General features: G+C 40.8%; 1 protein-coding gene across 1 annotated transcript in view; it reads left to right on the top strand.

Annotated features, from left to right (window-relative positions):
- Window positions 1-2,896: 2,896 nt before the first annotated feature.
- ZDHHC15 (zDHHC palmitoyltransferase 15) overlaps window positions 2,897-17,700 on the top strand; it is a 404,696-nt gene continuing 389,892 nt past the window's right edge. The window contains exon 1 of the mRNA XM_081080817.1: window positions 2,897-3,035. Within this exon, the coding sequence (XP_080936943.1) occupies window positions 2,900-3,035 (136 nt within the window). The 5' untranslated portion in view covers window positions 2,897-2,899. The remainder of the gene's footprint in view (window positions 3,036-17,700) is intronic.

Genomic DNA, 17,700 nt, shown 5'->3' on the forward strand with positions numbered 1-17,700 from the left:
GAATAAACAATAAGGATTTAAAAATTTGTCAAAAAATGGTAACTATGGGAGATGATTGATGTGTTAACTAGTTTGATTGTGGTAATCATTTTCAATGTAATATGTATATGCGTAGTCAATCATCATGCTTTACCTTAAATATATACAATTTTTAGTTGTCAATTATCCTATATAATAAAAGGGTAAATGCAAATTGACCTAAAGGTGGAATGACCAGAACACCTGCTCAACCAGTCAATATTAGGCACACTGACCACCTCTTGGTCCCTTCTCCCGGCCGTCAGTCTCCAATCACCCGATGGCCAATGGGGAACCAGGGTGGGTGGTGGGGCCAGTGAGTGGGCGGAATGGCCAACCTTTTGGTTCCTCCCTGTGGCCAGCAGCAGGGGGCGTGGCTGGCTTTGGGCAAGCGAAGAAGATGGCCCTGATCACAGTACAGGCCTAGGGACCATACCTGCACATGAATTTTGTGTGCCAGGCCTCTAGAATCTTGATAAAGCTGAAAAACATAATATTTAATTATCCATGTCAGAACTTTAGGGCTCAAATAATTAATTGGGCTATTAAAATATTGCAACTGTAATGAGTCTGCATTTCTTTATATTATTAATTTAGCAATCCTTTATAATAAAGAGGTAATATGCAAATTAACCTTCATGCCCTCACAAGATAGCTGCCTACAACCAGGTTGGCAGGGGGGTTAGTGAGGGACAACCAAATGACTGAACAAGCAGGCTGCATGGGGTGACCAGGCCGGCCAGGGGGTTAGTGAGGGATGACTAAACGACTGAACAAGCAGGCTGCGTGGGGCGACCAAGCCGGCAGGGGGGTTAGTGAGGGATGACCAAACGACTGAACAGCAGGCTGTGTGGCGTGACCACACTGGCGGGTGGGCTAAGAGTGGTGACCAGGCCGACGGGGGGGGGGGGCAGTTGGGAGTGACCATGCCAGCGGGGTGGGAGGGGAAGTCAGGGGCAACCAGGCCAGCAGAGGAGGGTGAAGTTGGGGGTGACCAGGCCAGAAAGGGGGGAAGTTGGGGGCTATTAGGCTGGCTGGGGGGCCAGTTGGGGCAACCAGGCTGGCAGGGGGTGCAGTAAGGGGTGACCAGGCTGGTGGGGTGGGCAGTTAGGGGCAATCAGGCTGGCACACAGAGGCAGTGAGGAGTGATCAGGCCGGCGAGTGGTTGGGCATTTAGGGGTGACCAGGCAGGCAGGCAGGTGAATGATTAGGAGCAATTAGGAGCCAGCAGTCCAGAATTGTGAGAGGGATTTCTGACTGTCCAGCAGTTGAACATCCCCTGAGGGGTCCCGGATTGGAGAGGATGCAGGCTGGGCTGAGGGGACACCCCCACTTCATGCACGAATTTTGTGCATTGGGCCTCTAGTACAATCATAAAGTTAAATTAATTTGAAAAACCAACAACAAAGGTCTCCTCCCTCCCAGAAATGTATTGCATATATAACCATGAATAAAGAACAGTGAGCCACCTTGTTGAAATTCTTGCTCTCACACTGCAGTCATACAGAATGTGAATCAATCATGGGTCTCATCAGCAAAGTCACAAATTTCTTCATGTCATTTCCCCTTGAAAATAATTAAACAGTGAGTACCAAATCTATAAATGTCAAAAGCTTGCTATACCTCTATTGCACTTATGCTTGTATCACCAAGCACATTGCACTTATGATAACAGGAGCTTCTTGGGGATAGGGCCCCTATTTTGTCATTCTTTTATATTAAATTTGACCTAACACAAAGCAACTTCTCCAAAAACATGTTGAATTAAATTGCTTCCCTGATTTGTCTCTCTGCTCCCAGGCCATTCTCCTCTCCAAAATTCCACCAGTTCTTTTACAAAAATACATCAATGATGATGTAATCTTATTGTTCCAAAACCTTTAATGGCTGTTCATAATCTATTTCACAGGACAATGCCCACACACTCTGTCTGGGCATACAAGGACCTTCAAACCCTGCCCTTAGCCTGTATTCTCAGTTTCACACCCAGCTTCTTCTCTTCAGATACCCTCTTCTCAAGCTTTACTAGTTGTTCCTAGAAAACCTTGGATTTTCATTACTCTATGCCCTTGCAAATGCTGTTTCCTCTGTCTAAAGGTCCTTCCATTCTCATATGTCTGGCAAAGTCATATTTATTATTAAATATAACTATTTTGTAGCTTTTTCTGACCCCTCATAGAATTACTGTCTCCCCCATTTGTGTTTTCTATTTTAATATGTTTATTTATTCTGAAAATGGACTGAGTTAACTCGGAGAAGTGAAGAAGAGACAGAAGGAGGAAGCGTCCTGCCAATGGACTTACCCAAGCAGAGACTGCAGCATTACGTGTAAAGCATATTGTTTAAGCAGCAGTAGGACGAGGAAGCTAAATGATCTTTAAGTTATGAGATGTTAAATTGCATCTTTCACACTGCATTTACGTGTGCTCATTTATGCGTGAGGGGGGCAGAGTGCAAAGAGAAAGAGAGAAACAGAGCTCAGAGAGATGAGCCTGGACGCAGTGCAGCAAGAGCAGATGGGCAGACCCATATTTCTTCTGTTTTACAGTTTCTAGCCCTGCATCTAGCGCTGTAGCAAGTGGGTGGGAGAGGAGGAAATGGGAGGGCTTGTACTCTCTCTGAGCGTGCCCAGCCTCAACGGCCTGACAGATCACCTTCCGCTCCCAAAAGGCCAGTTCCTATTCGCCATGACTCATGCCTTTTGTGCCAGCCTGGGAGCTCTCTGCCCTGCAGCTCCACAGGTGGTATCAGCTCGGTGAGAAGGTTCCCGGCAGGGTAGGCAGTGGAGCGCCGCACAACGCGCTTTCCAGCCTCCCAGCTGCGGCCCCAGTAGTTCAGACCCAGCGCCAGCAGGCCTGCTAGATCGATCCTCGAGCTGAAGATGCGTCGGGGCTGGAAGATGGCTCTGTCCGCGGGGCTGCGGGGCTGCCGCCGGGTACTTTCCTGGGTGCCAGTGCTCGTCATCGTCCTCGTCGTGCTCTGGTCTTACTATGCCTACGTCTTTGAGCTCTGCCTGGGTAAGTGGAGCTGGGCATCTAAGGTAGGGAAATTAGGCTCCAGCATAACCGTCTGCCCTACCCTTCACACTGGTGTTCCCTGTGTTCTTAGCCCTCACACTGCGGTTTTTTCTTTAGTTCCCTGGGGGAGCTCCTCACCTCCAATCTCTGGCTTCCCACAATATTCCGTGCGCTCCCCTCCCCCAGGGGGTCCCACCTTGTCGCCATGGCTTCCCACATAGGGTTTCTTACATTATTTTCTGGCCTTTCCCACAAGAAATTCCGTGCTCTTCCCACTAGGGCTCCCTTTTCTCCTACAGGACAAACACTTGTGTCTTGTGTTCTCATTTTGGGAGCTCCTGCCCTACTAAACTGAGAAAACAACATATCCAATATCCTTAAACTGTTCACTTACCATATATTACAAGTCTTACCAAGTAGGAGCATCCAACTAGGAGCCCCATATTTTTCCAAACCCTCTTACTAGGAATCTCAAAATATTTCCTGTATTTTCTTACCAGGCTCTCCTTTTTTTAATGTGGGGATTCATCCTTTTCCCATGTTCTCTCACGCTAGATGATGTGCTTTACATCTTCTCCCACTTGGGACCCCCCCAGTATACTTGTTCTTTCACACTGAAGTTACCCCTTTTCACAAACTGGCAAGACATCCATTCTCTTCCTCAGTGGGCTTCAACATTTTTCATTCTCTCCAATGGAGTTGAAGTCCTACAATAATATATCCTGCCTTGTCCCCTCACACTAGAGCCCCTGACTTTATCACACTGGGGTTCCCTTAGTCTTTTGCCTTTCTGCTTTGAGGAGCATTCAGTATTTTCCTTAGAAGCTCCACATTATTTTCTGACATCTCATACTAGTCACCCTGCTTTTGTAAGACTATGGTCCTGCCTTGTCCATTTCTTTTCACACTAGAGTGTCCTCTTTACTCTCCCACAAGGTTTCCAACAATAGATCTCATGTCCCTTCCAAGGGCCACAACTTTTCTAATGATGATTCTCCTTTTACCTTTTTAAAAAATCTACTCCCCGATTCCTGAAGTTTTCTTCCACTGTTAGTTACACATTTTGCCATCCTCTTTCTCAGAGGTTTCTTATTATTTTCTCTTATTTCCCACTAGTATTGCACTTGTACCCTGCCTTTTCAAACAAGAAAAACACCATCTGTTCCCACTGGAGTTTCTAATATTTCCCACCCCTTTCAATGGGAGCCTAATTTCTTGCCTCCCCTTCATTAGAGCACTCATTTTATAAATTCGAGGTCTCCTCTTGTACTCTGTCTTTTCATACTAAGGAGTATTCCATCTCCTCTTTATCTATAAAATAGTTCCCACACTATATTCTAGTCTTATAAACTCAGAATATTTCTAGACTTAAACCCCAAGACCCTATTCTGAGTTTTCCCCACTTGGATAACCCCCAGTCTTTATCACTAGTGTCCTTATCAATTCACAGTGGACTTTTCATATGATATCATGTCTCCTCACAACAGAACCTCTGCTTTTTCACAGTGAGATCTCCCCTTGCCCCTATTCTTTCATATTGAAGAATTTCCATCTCTTCTCTGAGATTCTACTAATAGTTATTGTCATTTCTAGAATCCCACTTGTAGCACCTTTAAACTTGTGTCCTATAATGTTCCCTACTCATTCAGTATGAGCTCCCAGTCTATTTCCAGTCCCCTCACATTAGGACTCTTATTTGTTCTGTTGGACATTATCTCCCAAGTCCTTCCAAGACTGCTTTATTTCTTCATACCAGATTTTTATCACCTTAAAAATTATAGTTAGGGTCCTGCTTTTTCCAACGCCAGTACTGAGTTCACTAGGGAGGCAGGAGATAACCCTATTTTCCAGTATAGAATTTTCTTCTAATCAATTCTGTGTATTAGAGTTTGAATTTTCCTAATTTTCTTAGATTTATTGTGGAAAATGCATTATGAGTTATTAAGATTAAATTCAGTTAGTTGCCTTCGTAGATACAGATTTTGGCTTTGTTTTTCTTTTTATCTAAATCTGGTATGGAAGTGCATTAAGTGGGCTGTGAAATGACTTACTGGAAGTTTTTCTCTTCGTAGACCTTACCCTTACTTTTGTGAAGGGTTAATAGAAGGATTAAAAGTTCAGCTCCATCATTATGGTATAGATTTTATTGTAAATACTATTAAACATATTTTAGAGCTTTTCAATACTGACCTACATGAGCTTTGCCAAGCAACATTTTAAAAATTAATAATGATTATGGATAATACTTACATAGTGCTTAATCTGTGCCAGACTATGTTCTAAGTACTGTAGATATATTAACTCTCTATCAACTCATTTAATCCTCACAATAACCATACAAAGCAGGTACCATTACTGTCCATTGTGCATATGTGCAAACTGAGGCTCAGATGAGCAAAATGAGGTAAAGACCAACTTAGAGTCAGTGCAGGTAATCAGCTTCCCACAAGTTCCATTTAAAACATACAATATTAAAAGCTGAAAGGGAATGTAGAGCTTTTTTTTGGTTTGTTTTATTTAATATATTTGCAGAGCACTTGTTACATGTCAGACTATTTTTAAATGACTCGATACCCCTTTCTCTCACCCCCTCTTCCTCCCTCTTGCTCTCCCTTAATCCTCATACTAAACTTATGAAATACATAATATCATTATTCTTATGTTAAAGACAAGACAACTGAGACACAGACAGAGCAAGAAGCTTGCCAAAGGTTACAGAACTAGTAAATAGTCAAAGCTTGGATGGCAACCCAGGCAGTAGGCTCCACAGTTCATGTTTTAATCACCACAGTATCCTAACTCTTTGCCTCCTTTGAAATAATACAGAGGTCAAAACTTATAACTTACTGGCCAAATGTAGCCTGCAGATGTTTGTTATTTGGCCTGAACAATGTTTTCTTAATATTTTGCACCAGTTGCTATTATTTAAAAAAACAACAACAGGAGAGTAAGGTAGCCTTGTCATCCAGTTCTGGCTCCATCAGCCCATCCTTTCATGTTCATTTTACAATCTTTAACAAATTAGAGACCTGGCTTTTAGAAAGGTTAAATGAAATTTTTCTAAAGTCACATGTTTATTAAATTAATGGAAAATTGGAGGTCAAGGCTGCCTGATATCAAAGGAATCAACCAAATTAACAGATTTAAGTTTCAATATGACTAAAAAAAGTAATATTAAGGACTTAATTTCTTTCCAGAAATAGAACCTGATATCTTTCTCTCTAATGTGAGGTTAGAGCTGAAGCCAAAAATGGATATTTTTATTTTATATTATTTTCTTAAATTTGTCTTACAGTTCTTAGAGTTTGGATTCTGCCACTTACTAACTAGAAGACATAGGGAAAGTTGAGAAAATTCTCAACATCAGTTACTTCACATATACCTTACTTGTGGGCTTGTTCATTCATGCCACAAATACTTGCTTAGCATCTATTATACGCCATTATAACATTGTTGTGAGATTTTAAATAATATGGTACATGAAAAACATGCATCATAGTTGACAACAAGTTATATGTTAAATAGTAACCTGTTATTACTATTATTAATGAGGATATAAAGAATTCTGCCTGGCTCAAGAAAATAAGCAGGTCAGACTTTTAGATGGAGGGAATTAAGAGTCTCCACTTTTGCTTGTGTGTGTGTCAGGTAGGATACTTGTTTTTTGAATATTTATTGATGAAAGTATGGGGGAAATAAAAGGGACTTCTGTAAGAGTATCCACTTTTTAGGTAAAATTCACGTAACACAAAATTAACTGATTTTATTTTTTTTAATCCTTACCCAAAGATATTTTTCCATTGCTTTATAGAAGAGAGTGAAAGAGAGGGAACAGGGCCCAGGCTGGGGAGGAGCCTGCAACTGAGGTACATGCCCTTGACCGGAATCAAATCCGGGACCCTTTGGTCCGCAGGCCAACGCTCTATCCACTGAGCCAAACCGGCTAAGGCAACTATTTTTTTTTTTGAAATATATTTTTTTAATTGATTTTTTACAGAGAGGAAGGGAGAGAGATAGAGAGTTAGAAACATCGATGAGAGAGAAACATCGATCAGCTGCCTCCTGTACATCTCCTACTGGGGATATGCCCGCAACCCAGGTACATGTCCCCGACCAGAATCAACCTGGGACCCTTCAGTCCACAGGCCGACGCTCTACCCACTGAGCCAAACCAGTTTCGGCTAAGGCAACTATTTTTAAAGCGTTAAATTCAGTGATCTTTAGTACATTCACAATGTTGTACACCATAACCAATATCTAGTTTCAAAACATATCATCACTCCAAAAGGAAACCTCATTGTCATTAAACAGTCACTTGCTATTTTCTCCTCCACTAGTCTCTAAAAATCACTAATCTGTGTTTTGTCACTATGGATGTACCTATTCTAGATATTTCACATAAATGACATAACACAATACAGGGTGGGGCAAAAGTAGGTCTACAGTAGTTCATATGGAAATTAATACAATAATTAATTTATAATAATAAAAGCATACATAATACACTAATTAGACCGGACATCCTTCTGGATGACCTTCCGGACAAAGCTGGGGCTGTGAGGGAAGCCCAGGTCCTGGGTGCCAGAGGGAAGCTGGTGCCAGCAGCCGGGAGAAGGAAGGCCTACTCTTGCACGAATTTTGTGCCTCTAGTAAATAATATATAAGAATAAACTCATATACTCACAACTATAAACCTACTTTTGCTCCACGCTGTATGTATCCATTTGTGTCTGGATTGTTTCAATTAGCATAATGGTCCATCCACATTGTAGTATGTAACAGTACTTCATTTTTATGGCTAATATCCCATTTTATGTACTTATCACACTTTATCCTTTCATTAGTTGATGGACATTTGAGTTGTTTCCACCTTTTGTCTATTTTGAATAGTGCTGCTGTAAACAAGTATTTGTACAAGTATTTGTTTGAATACTTATTTTCAATTCTTTGGACTAAATACCAGAGATAGGGTTAGAAATTGCTGGGCTGTATTGTATGTTTAACTTTTTAAGGAACCTCCAAAATAATTTCCACAAAGGTTCCAACAATTTGACATTCCTATCTGTAATGATGGAGGGTTCCAATTTCTCCATATTCTCACCAATACTTGTTTTCCATTTTTATTACAGATATCATAGAGGGTATGAATTTTAGGATCAGCTTTTCTACTTCTGCAAAATGGTCCATGGAATTTTGATTGCATTGAATTTGTATATAGTTTTGGAGGGAATTGTAATCTTAACAATATCAAATTTTCCAACCCATGAACATAGGATATCTTTTTCATTTACTTTGGTCTTTAATGACTTTCAGCAATATTTTGGAATTTTAATTGTGAAAATCTTAAGCCTCTTTGGTTAAATTTATTCCTAAGGATTTTATTCTTTTTTATGCTATTATAAGTGGAATAGTATTCTTAATTTCTTTTTCTTATTATTTTATTTTTATTTTACTTTTTTATTTTATTGTTTTCTTAATTTCTTGTTCTGGTTTTTAATTGCTTATGCATAGAAATAAAACTGACATAGGGTGCTGATCCTGTATTTTGCAACTTTGATGAATTTCTTCATTAAGTCTGATAGGTTTTTTGGTGGGTGGTTTAGAATTATTTATACACTAGTGGCCTGGTGCAGAAATTTGTGCACATTGAAAGGAAATTAATTAGAAGAAATATTTTAATATCACTGTTCCCCCTTTCTCTATAATAGAAGTGTCAACCAAATTCACAATGGACAATGACAGATCGAAAAACACATGTGTGCAATTGGCGCCAGTGAGAGCTTTATATATATATAAACTTGCTTATTAGTTAGACCTGTTTTCTGATTTAGCTAAACTTTTTCTAGCCCAGAGAGGCACCCTAACTTCTCTTTCAGGTAATTGTCAGCAATACAGCAGTAAATATCAACATGAAGCAGATTATTATTGTAAATCACACAGAGAGAACAAAGGGTAAAATATTTATCTACAGCAGTGTTTGACTATATTCTGCGCAATGAGAAAACCTGAAGTCATTTTCAAGGTCCACCATTTCTTACTTCTTTTCAGTCGGGTCAAGTTTCTAAGCTTTCTAAATCTCTATTTTCTGGCTAATGAAAAGAAAATAGGATTCCACCGAGTCTCCTATCTACTTACTCCAGGACTTCTGTGAGGAAAAAATGAGATGAGGCACAGAGAAATGCTTCACAGACCTTTGGTTAAAGTTAAAATGTTTGCACCTGGCTATAAAGCAAGTCATGTTCCTGGGCTGAAGAAACTCTAAAGAGGCTAGTCTCTGGGGAGAGGAAGTCGGGCGCTGCTACGTGACATCATTAACTGGCCCACACAACCACCATTTCTGGGCTGGGCTGGGCTGTGGGCCACATTTTGTGCCATGAGGTCTTGGTAGCATTGGGTGCGATTTGGTTGGGCTGTCACTCTGGGGTGGTGGCAGGGCCCATGTCCCACTTGGGGGAAGCCGAATGTTGGTCTGTCAGCACCAGGTCCGTGGTGCCGTTTCTCTGTAAATGGCCAGTGCGCCTCACAGGAGCTTCTGTGTTGAGTCTGTCCCATAATGGTCAGTGTGCATCATAGCCACTGGTCGAATGGTTGGACACTTAGAATATTAGCCTTTTGTATATATAGGTAAGATCATATCATCTAAAAATAAAGATAATTTCTTTCCAATGTGGATTTTTTTTCCTTGCCTAATTGTACTGGGTAGAACATCTAATACAATATTGAGTAGAAGTAGTGAAAACACTAATCCTGATCTAGTTTCTTTTTAAAAATTAAAAAAAATGTAAAATTCCTTTCACTACAGTGTAGTATTCCATTATGTAGATGTAGCACAGTTTTTTTTTCTTTTTTTTTATTGCTTAAAGTATTACAAAAAGTATTACATATGCCTCCTTTTTTTTCCCCCCGCCCGTGACAATCCCCTGGCCTCCCCTACCCCACAGTGTCTTATGTCCATTAGTTATGCTTATATGCATGCATACAAGTCCTTTGGTTGATCTCTTACCCACCCCCCTCCTGCCCTCCCACCCTTCCCGGCCTTCCTGATGTAGTTTGACAGTCTGAGGCAGCTCTGCCTCTGTATCTGTTTTTGTTCATAAGTTTATAATGGTCTTTATTATCCAGAAATGAGTGACATCATGTGGTATTTTTCCTTCATTGACTGGCTTATTTCACTTAGCATAATGCTCTCAAGTTCCATCCATGCTGTTGCAAATGGTAAGAGTTCCTTCTTTTTTATAGCAGCATAGTATTCCATCGTGTAGATGTACCACAGTTTTCTAATCCATTCATCTACAGATGGGCACTTAGGCTGTTTCCAGATCTTAGCTATGGTGAATTGTGCTGCTTTGAACATAGGGGTGCATATATCCTTTCTGATTGGTGTTTCTGGTTTCCTGGGATATATTCCTACAAGTGGGATCACAGGGTCAAATGGGAGTTCCATTTTCAGTTTTTTGAGGAAATTCCATACTGTCTTCCATAGTGGCTGCACCAGTCTGCATTCCCACCAGCAGTGCACAAGTGTTCCTTTTTCTCCACATCCTCTCCAGTACTTGTCGTTTGTTGATTTGTTGATGATAGCCAGTCTGACAGGTATGAGATGGTACCTCATTGTTGTTTTGATTTGCATCTCTTGGATGATTAGTGACTTTGAGCATGTTTTCATATGTCTCTTGGCTTTCTGAATGTCCTCTTTTGAAAGGTGTCTATTTAGATCCTTTGCCCATTTTTTGATTGGATTGTTTATCTTCCTTTTGTTAAGTTGTATGAGTTCCCTATAAATTATGGAGATTAGACCCTTATCAGATATGACATTGGCAAATGTGTTTTCCCACACAGTGGGTTTTCTTGTTGTTTTGTTGATGGTTTCTTTTGCTGTGCAGAAGCTTTTTATTTTGATGTAGTCCCATTTGTTTATTTTTCTCTTTAGTTTCCAATGCCCTAGGAGCTGTATCGGTGAAGAAATTGCTTCGGCATATGTCTGAGATTTTGTTGCCTTTGGATTTTTCTAGTATTTGTATGGTTTCCCTTCATATATTTAAGTCCTTTATCCATTTTGAGTTTATTTTTGTGTATGGTGTAAGTTGGTGGTCTAGTTTCATTTTCTTGCATGTATCTCTGCAATTTTCCCAGCACCATTTATTGAAGAGACTATCTTTTTTTAAAAAAAAAATATTTTTATTGATTTTTTACAGAGAGGAAGGGAGAGAGAGAGCTAGAAACATCGATGAGAGAGAAACATCGATCAGCTGCCCCCTGCACGCCCCCCACTGGGGATGTGCCCGCAACGCAGGTACATGCCCTTTACCGGAATCGAACCTGGGACCCTTCAGTCCGCAGGCCGACGCTCTATCCACTGAGCCAAACCGGTTTTGGCTGAAGAGACTATCTTGACTCCATTGTATGTTCTTGCCTCCTTTGTCAAATATTAATTGAGCGTATTGGTTGGGGCTGATTTTTGGGCTCTCTATTCTATTCCATTGATCTATATGTCTGTTCTTGTGCCAGTACCAGGCAGTTTTGAGAACAGTGGCTTTGTAATACAGCTTGATATCTGGTATTGAGATCCCAACACTTTGTTCTTTCTCAGTATAGCTGCAGCTATTCGGGGTCGTTTTTTATTCCAGATGAATTTTTGAAGAGTACGTTCTAGGTTTGAGAAATATGCCATTGGTATTTTAATGGGAAGTGCGTTGAATTTATCGATTGCTTTGGGCAGTATGGACATTTTAATGATGTTGATTCTACCAATCCAAGAACATGGTATGTTCTTCCATCTCTTTATGTCTTCCTTTATCTCTTTTTTCAATATCCTGTAGTTTTCTGAGAAGAGGTCTTTTACCTCTTTAGTTAAGTTTATTCCTAGGTAGCTTAATTTTTTTCGTGCGATGGCAAATGGTATTGCTTTTTTAGTCTCTCTTTCTGCACATTCACTATTGATGTATAGAAATGCCATCGATTTCTTGGCGTTAATTTTGTATCCTGCTACATTGCTGAATTCTTTTATTAAGTCTAATAGTTTATTGATGGAGTCTTTAGGGATTTTTAAGTATAATATCATGTCATCTGCAAATAAGGACAGTTTTACTTCTTCTTTTCCAATTTGGATGCCTTTTATTTCTTCTTCTTGTCTAATTGCAATGGCTAATACTTCCAGTACTATGTTGAACAGGAGTGGTGAGAGTAGGCATCCCTGTCTTCTTCCTGTTCTTAGGGGAAATGGTGTTAGTTTTTGTCCATTGAGTATGGTGTTGGCTGTGGGTTTGTCATATATGGCTTTTATTATGTTGAAGTATGATCCTTAAATTCCCATCTTGCTGAGAGTTTTTATCAAAAATGGGTGTTGAATTTTGTCAAACGCTTTTTCTGCATCAATTGATATGACTATGTGTTTTTTTTTCTTTCAATTTGTTTATGTGATGTATCACGTTTATTGAGTTGCGAATATTGTACCATCCTTGCATCCCTGGGATAAATCCTACTTGGTCATGGTGTATGATCTTTCTGAAGTACTGCTGGATCCGATTTGCTAAGATTTTGTTGAGGATTTTGGCATCTATGTTCATGAGGGATATTGGCCTGTAATTCTCTTTCATTGTGTTGTCTTTACCTGGTTTTGGTATTAGGGTGATGCTGGTTTCATAGAATGAGCTTGGAAGTGTTCCTTCCTCTTGAATTTTTTGTAGTAGTCTGAGGAGGATAGGTTTTAGTTCTTCCTTGAATGTTTGGTAAATCTCCCCTGTGAAGCCATCTGGTCCTGGGCTTTTGTTTGCTGGAAGCTTTTTGATGACAGCTTCAATTTCTTCTATAGTTATTGGGCTACTGAGATTTTTAGATTCTTCCTGATCAAGTTTTGGAATGTTGTATTTTTCTAGGAATATGTCCATTTCCTCCAGGTTGTCTAGTTTTTTGGAGTAGAGTTGTCCATAGTATTTATTAACAATCATTTGTATTTCTGTGTTTATTTCGCCTCTATCATTTCTGATTTTGTTTATTTGGGTCCTTTCTCTTTGCTTCTTGGTGAGCCTGGGTAGAGGTTTGTCAATCTTGTTTATCCTTTCAAAGAACCAGCTCTTTGTTTCATTGATTTTCTGTATTGTTTTTTTGGTCTCTATGTCATTTATTTCTGCTCTGATCTTTATTATCTCCTTCCTTCTGCTCACTCTGGGCTTTTCTTGTTGCTCTCTTTCTAATTCTTTGAGCTGTAGATTTAGATGATTTACTACCATTTTTTCTTCTTTGTTGAGATAGGCCTGTATAGCTATAAACTTCCCTCTCAGGACTGCTTTCATTGCATCCCAAAGGTTTTGCATTGTTGTGTTTTCATTGTCATTAGTTTCCAGGATGTTTTTAATTTCTTCTTTGATCTCGTTGGTAACCCAATCAATATTTAATAACGTGCTATTCAGCTTCCAAGTGTTTGAGTATTTTGAGTTGTTTTTGTTGTAGTTTATTTCTAATATTATGGCCTTGTGGTCTGAGAAGATGCTTGGTATGATTTCAATCTTCTTGAATTTGGGGATACTTTGTTTGTGACCCAATATGTGGTCTATTTTTGAAGATGCCCCATGATCACTTGAGAAGAACCTATATTTTGTGGCTTTGGGGTGAAGTGTTCTGAAGATGTCAATTAAGTCCATCTGATCTAGTGAGTCATTTAGGATTGCTGTTTCTTTGCTGAGTTTTTGTGTAGCAGATTTATCCAGTGATGTCAGTGGTGTATTAAAGTCCCCTACTATGATTGTATTGTTGTCGATCTCTCCCCTGATATCTTCCAGAAGTTTTCTTATGTATGTGGGTGCTCCTGCATTGGTTGTATATATGTTTATCAGGGTTATATCCTCTTGTTGTATTGATCCCTTTAGTATTATGAAGTGGCCTTTCTTATCTCTTGTTATGGCCTTCACTTTGAGGTCTATTTTGTCTGATATAAGTATTGCTACCCCAGCTTTTTTTTCATTTCCATTTGCCTGAAAGATATTTTTCCATCCCTTCACTTTCAGTCTGTGTGAGTCCCTTCTAATGAGGTGGGTCTCTTGTAGACAGCAAATATATGGGTCATGTTTTTTTATCCATTCAGCCACTCGATGTCTTTCGATTGGACCATTTAGTCCATTTACGTTTAAAGTTATTATTGAAAGGTACTTGTTTGTAGCCATTTCTATTTTTTTTTTTTGTGGCTGTTTTCTTTCTGGGCTTTTTAGTTCTTCTTTTTACACCAGTCCCTTTAGCATTTCTTGCATTGCTGGCTTGGTGGTGATAAACTCCCTTAGCCTTTTTTTTTTGTCTGTGAAGCTTCTTATTTCCCCTTCAAGTTTGAATGATAGCCTTGCTGGATAGAGTATTCTTGGATTCAGTCCTTTGCTTTGCATCACTTTGTAAATACCTGTCCATTCTTTTCTGGCCTGATGTGTTTCTGTTGAGAAATCATTTGATAATCTGATGGAGGATCCTTTGTAGGTTACTCTCTGTTTCTCTCTTGCAGCCTTTAAGATTCTCTCTTTGTCTTGTACATTTGCCATCGTTATTATGACGTGTCTTGGTGTGGGTCTTTTGGGGTTCATCTTGCCTGGGACTCTCTGTACTTGTGTAACTTTTTTCTTCCCCATATCTGGGAAGTTTTCTGACATTATTTCTTCAAATAGACTTTCTAATCCTTGCTGCTCTTCTTGTCCTTCTTGCAGCCCTACTATGCGTATGTTACTTCGTTTCATGTTTTCCTGAAGCTCCCTTAGGCTCTCTTCCTGCTTTTTAATTTTTTTCTCCAGTTGCTGTTCAGATTGAGCTTGTTTCTCTGCCTTATCTTCTAATTCACTAATTCGGTCCTCTGCTTCTTCTAGTCTGCTGTTGAAACTTTCCATGGTGTTTTTGATTGTAGCTATATCACTTTTCATTTCTTCCTGATTCTTGCATAGGTTGTTGATTTTCTCATCCATCCGGTGAATGAATTGTACAACCATTATTCTGAATTCTTTTTCTGTCATGTTGCATGCTTCAGCTTCATTAATGTCTTTTCTTGGTGACTCCTCATTGTCTTTTTTCTGGGTGTTGTTTCGTCTCTTCATTCTGATTATCTCCCGATGGTTCAAACATCGAGTTGCGTGGGCCTGGGCCGTGTGCAGTGGGAGCCTCCCACCACCCTAGTGTCACTGAAGAGCTCTGAGACTAAGATGTGTGGTTGTTTTGGGTTGGTGGGAACCAGGCTCGCTCAGAGTCAGTGTTGTCAGCGCTCAATGTGGCCTCGTATGCGCCCTTAGAATCAGGGACCCTGCCTGCACTGTCCTGAAACAGAGACCCCCCTGAAGCGTGTTGAAAACCAGAGCCCCCTAGCGTGCGCCTGGAGTCAGAGTTCCCCAGAATCCAGTGTCAGAGTCTCTGTTGCTTCGCGCGACCTTGCCTTGAGAATCAGGGACCCTGTGTGCCCTTGCACCAGGAATTGGAGTCACTGGCTCTTAGTATGAATGCACAGGAAATCAGGATCTCAGGCGCAGGTGAAAAGAAACACAGTCAAGTCACTGGTGCTTGGTGCTGCCACCTGCCCAGAGAATCGGGGTCCCTGGGCCTATGATATGTGGGACAAATTCCCGGTGTTTGCGTGATTGTTCCCAGCCCAGGGCTCAGAAGCTGGCAGTACGCGTAGGCTCAGTTCCGGGGGTTCCCGCGTTTGCTTCCAGCCCAGGTCTCAGAAGCTGGCAGTGTGTGTAGGATCAGTTCCAAGGTGCTCGCGCACTTCCAGGCTAAAGATCCTGGAGCGCTGAGGCCCAGGCAAGGGGTGGGTCTATCAGTTAGTTACTCTGGTGCTGCCCGCAAGCCTGCGGGAAGGGGAGGTGTGCTCTGTTACTCACGGATCTGCTGCAGGGATTTCTGAACTTTTGGTGTCCGCAGGTCTGTAGCTGTGGTCACGTCACAGGTCTCTGTCCCCAGTGGCTGCAGGGTCCTGGTATGCGTCTGAGATCAGACTGGGTGGTGCTGAGGCCAGGATCCTAGTCTCCAGCAGCTCTGTTTCCCAAGATGGCATGGTCGCCATGTCTGTGCTGGCCGCCCAGGAGTGTCTGCGCAGGGTGCGGGACTCCGCTGCCTAAGACTGCCGGGTTTAGCAGCCCCTTAGAAGACCTGCAGAATCTAACTGTCCCTAGCTCATACACACACACCACACGCGTCCACACACTCCTCTATCACTTCCTTGCGCTCTCACACTCTCTCCCTCCCTACCTTCCTGCTGGTCGCCATTTTGGAAGTCTGTAGCACAGTTTTTTAATCCACTCATCTGCTGATGGGCACTTAGGCTGTTTCCAAATCCTAGCTATGGTGAATTTTGCTGCTATGAACATAGGGGTGCATATATCCTTTCTGACTGGTGTTTCTAGTTTCTTGGGCTATATTCCTAGAAGTGGGATCACTGGGTCAAATGGGAGTTTCATTTTTAGTTTTTTGAGGAAACTCCATACTGTCTTCCATAGTGGCTGTACCAGTCTGCATTCTCACTAGCAGTGCACGAGAATTCCTTTTTCTCCACATCCTCGCCAGCACTTGTCATTTGTTAATTTGTTGATGATAGCCATTCTCATAGGTGTGAGATTGCACTGCATTGTTGTATGATTTGCATCTCTCGGATGATTAGTGACTTTGAGCATATTTTCATATGTCTCTTGGCCTTCCTTCTGTCTTCTTTCAAAAAGTATCTATTTAGGTCCCCTGCCCATTTTTTAATTGGATTATCTTCCTTTTGTTAAGTTGTATAAATTCCCTGTAAATGTCGGAGATTGAACCCATATTGGTCATCACATTGGTAAATGTTCTCCCATGCATTGGGCTTTTTTGTTGTTTTGTTGATGTTTTCCTTTGCTGTGCAAAAGCTTTTTATTTTGATGTAGTCCCATTTGTTTATGTTCTCTTTAGTTTCCATTGCCCTAGGACAGTGGTCTGCAAACTCATTAGTCAACAGAGGCAAATATCAACAGTACAATGATTGAAATTTCTTTTGAGAGCCAAATTTTTTAAACTTAAACTATATAGGTAGGTACATTGTTATTAACTTAATTAGGGTACTCCTAAGGCTTAGGAAGAGCCACACTCAAGGGGCCAAGGAGCCCCATGTGGCTCGAGAGCCGCAATTTGCCGACCACGGGCTTAAAGTATTACAAGGAGTATTATATATGTCTCTTTTTTTCTCCCCTTGACCTTCCCCTAGCCTCCCATACACCCCCAGTGTCTTGTTTCCATTGGTTATGCTTATATGCATGCATACAAGTCCTTTGGTTGATCTCTCCCCATTACCCCCACCCTCCCCTACCTTCCCTCCTAGATTTGTGCATTTAATCAATCCTTCTCTGTCCTTGGATCTGTTTTGTTCTTCAGTTTATGTTGTTCATTATAATCCACAAATGAATGAGATCATGTGATATTTATCTTTCTTTGACTGACTTATTTCTCTTAGCATAATGCCCTCCAGCTTCATCCATGCTGTTGCCAATGGTAGAAGATCCTTCCTTTTTACAGCAGCATAGTATTCCATTGTGTAGATGTACCAGAGTTTTTTAATCCATTCATCTGCTAATGGGCACTTAGGCTGTTTCCAAATCTTAGCTATTGTAAATTGTGCTGCTATGAACATAGGGGTGCATATATCCTTTTTGATTGGTGTTTCTAGTTTCTTGGGATATAT

Source organism: Myotis nattereri (assembly GCF_964212035.1).
Source record: "Myotis nattereri genome assembly, chromosome: X".
NCBI lineage: Eukaryota > Metazoa > Chordata > Mammalia > Chiroptera > Vespertilionidae > Myotis > Myotis nattereri.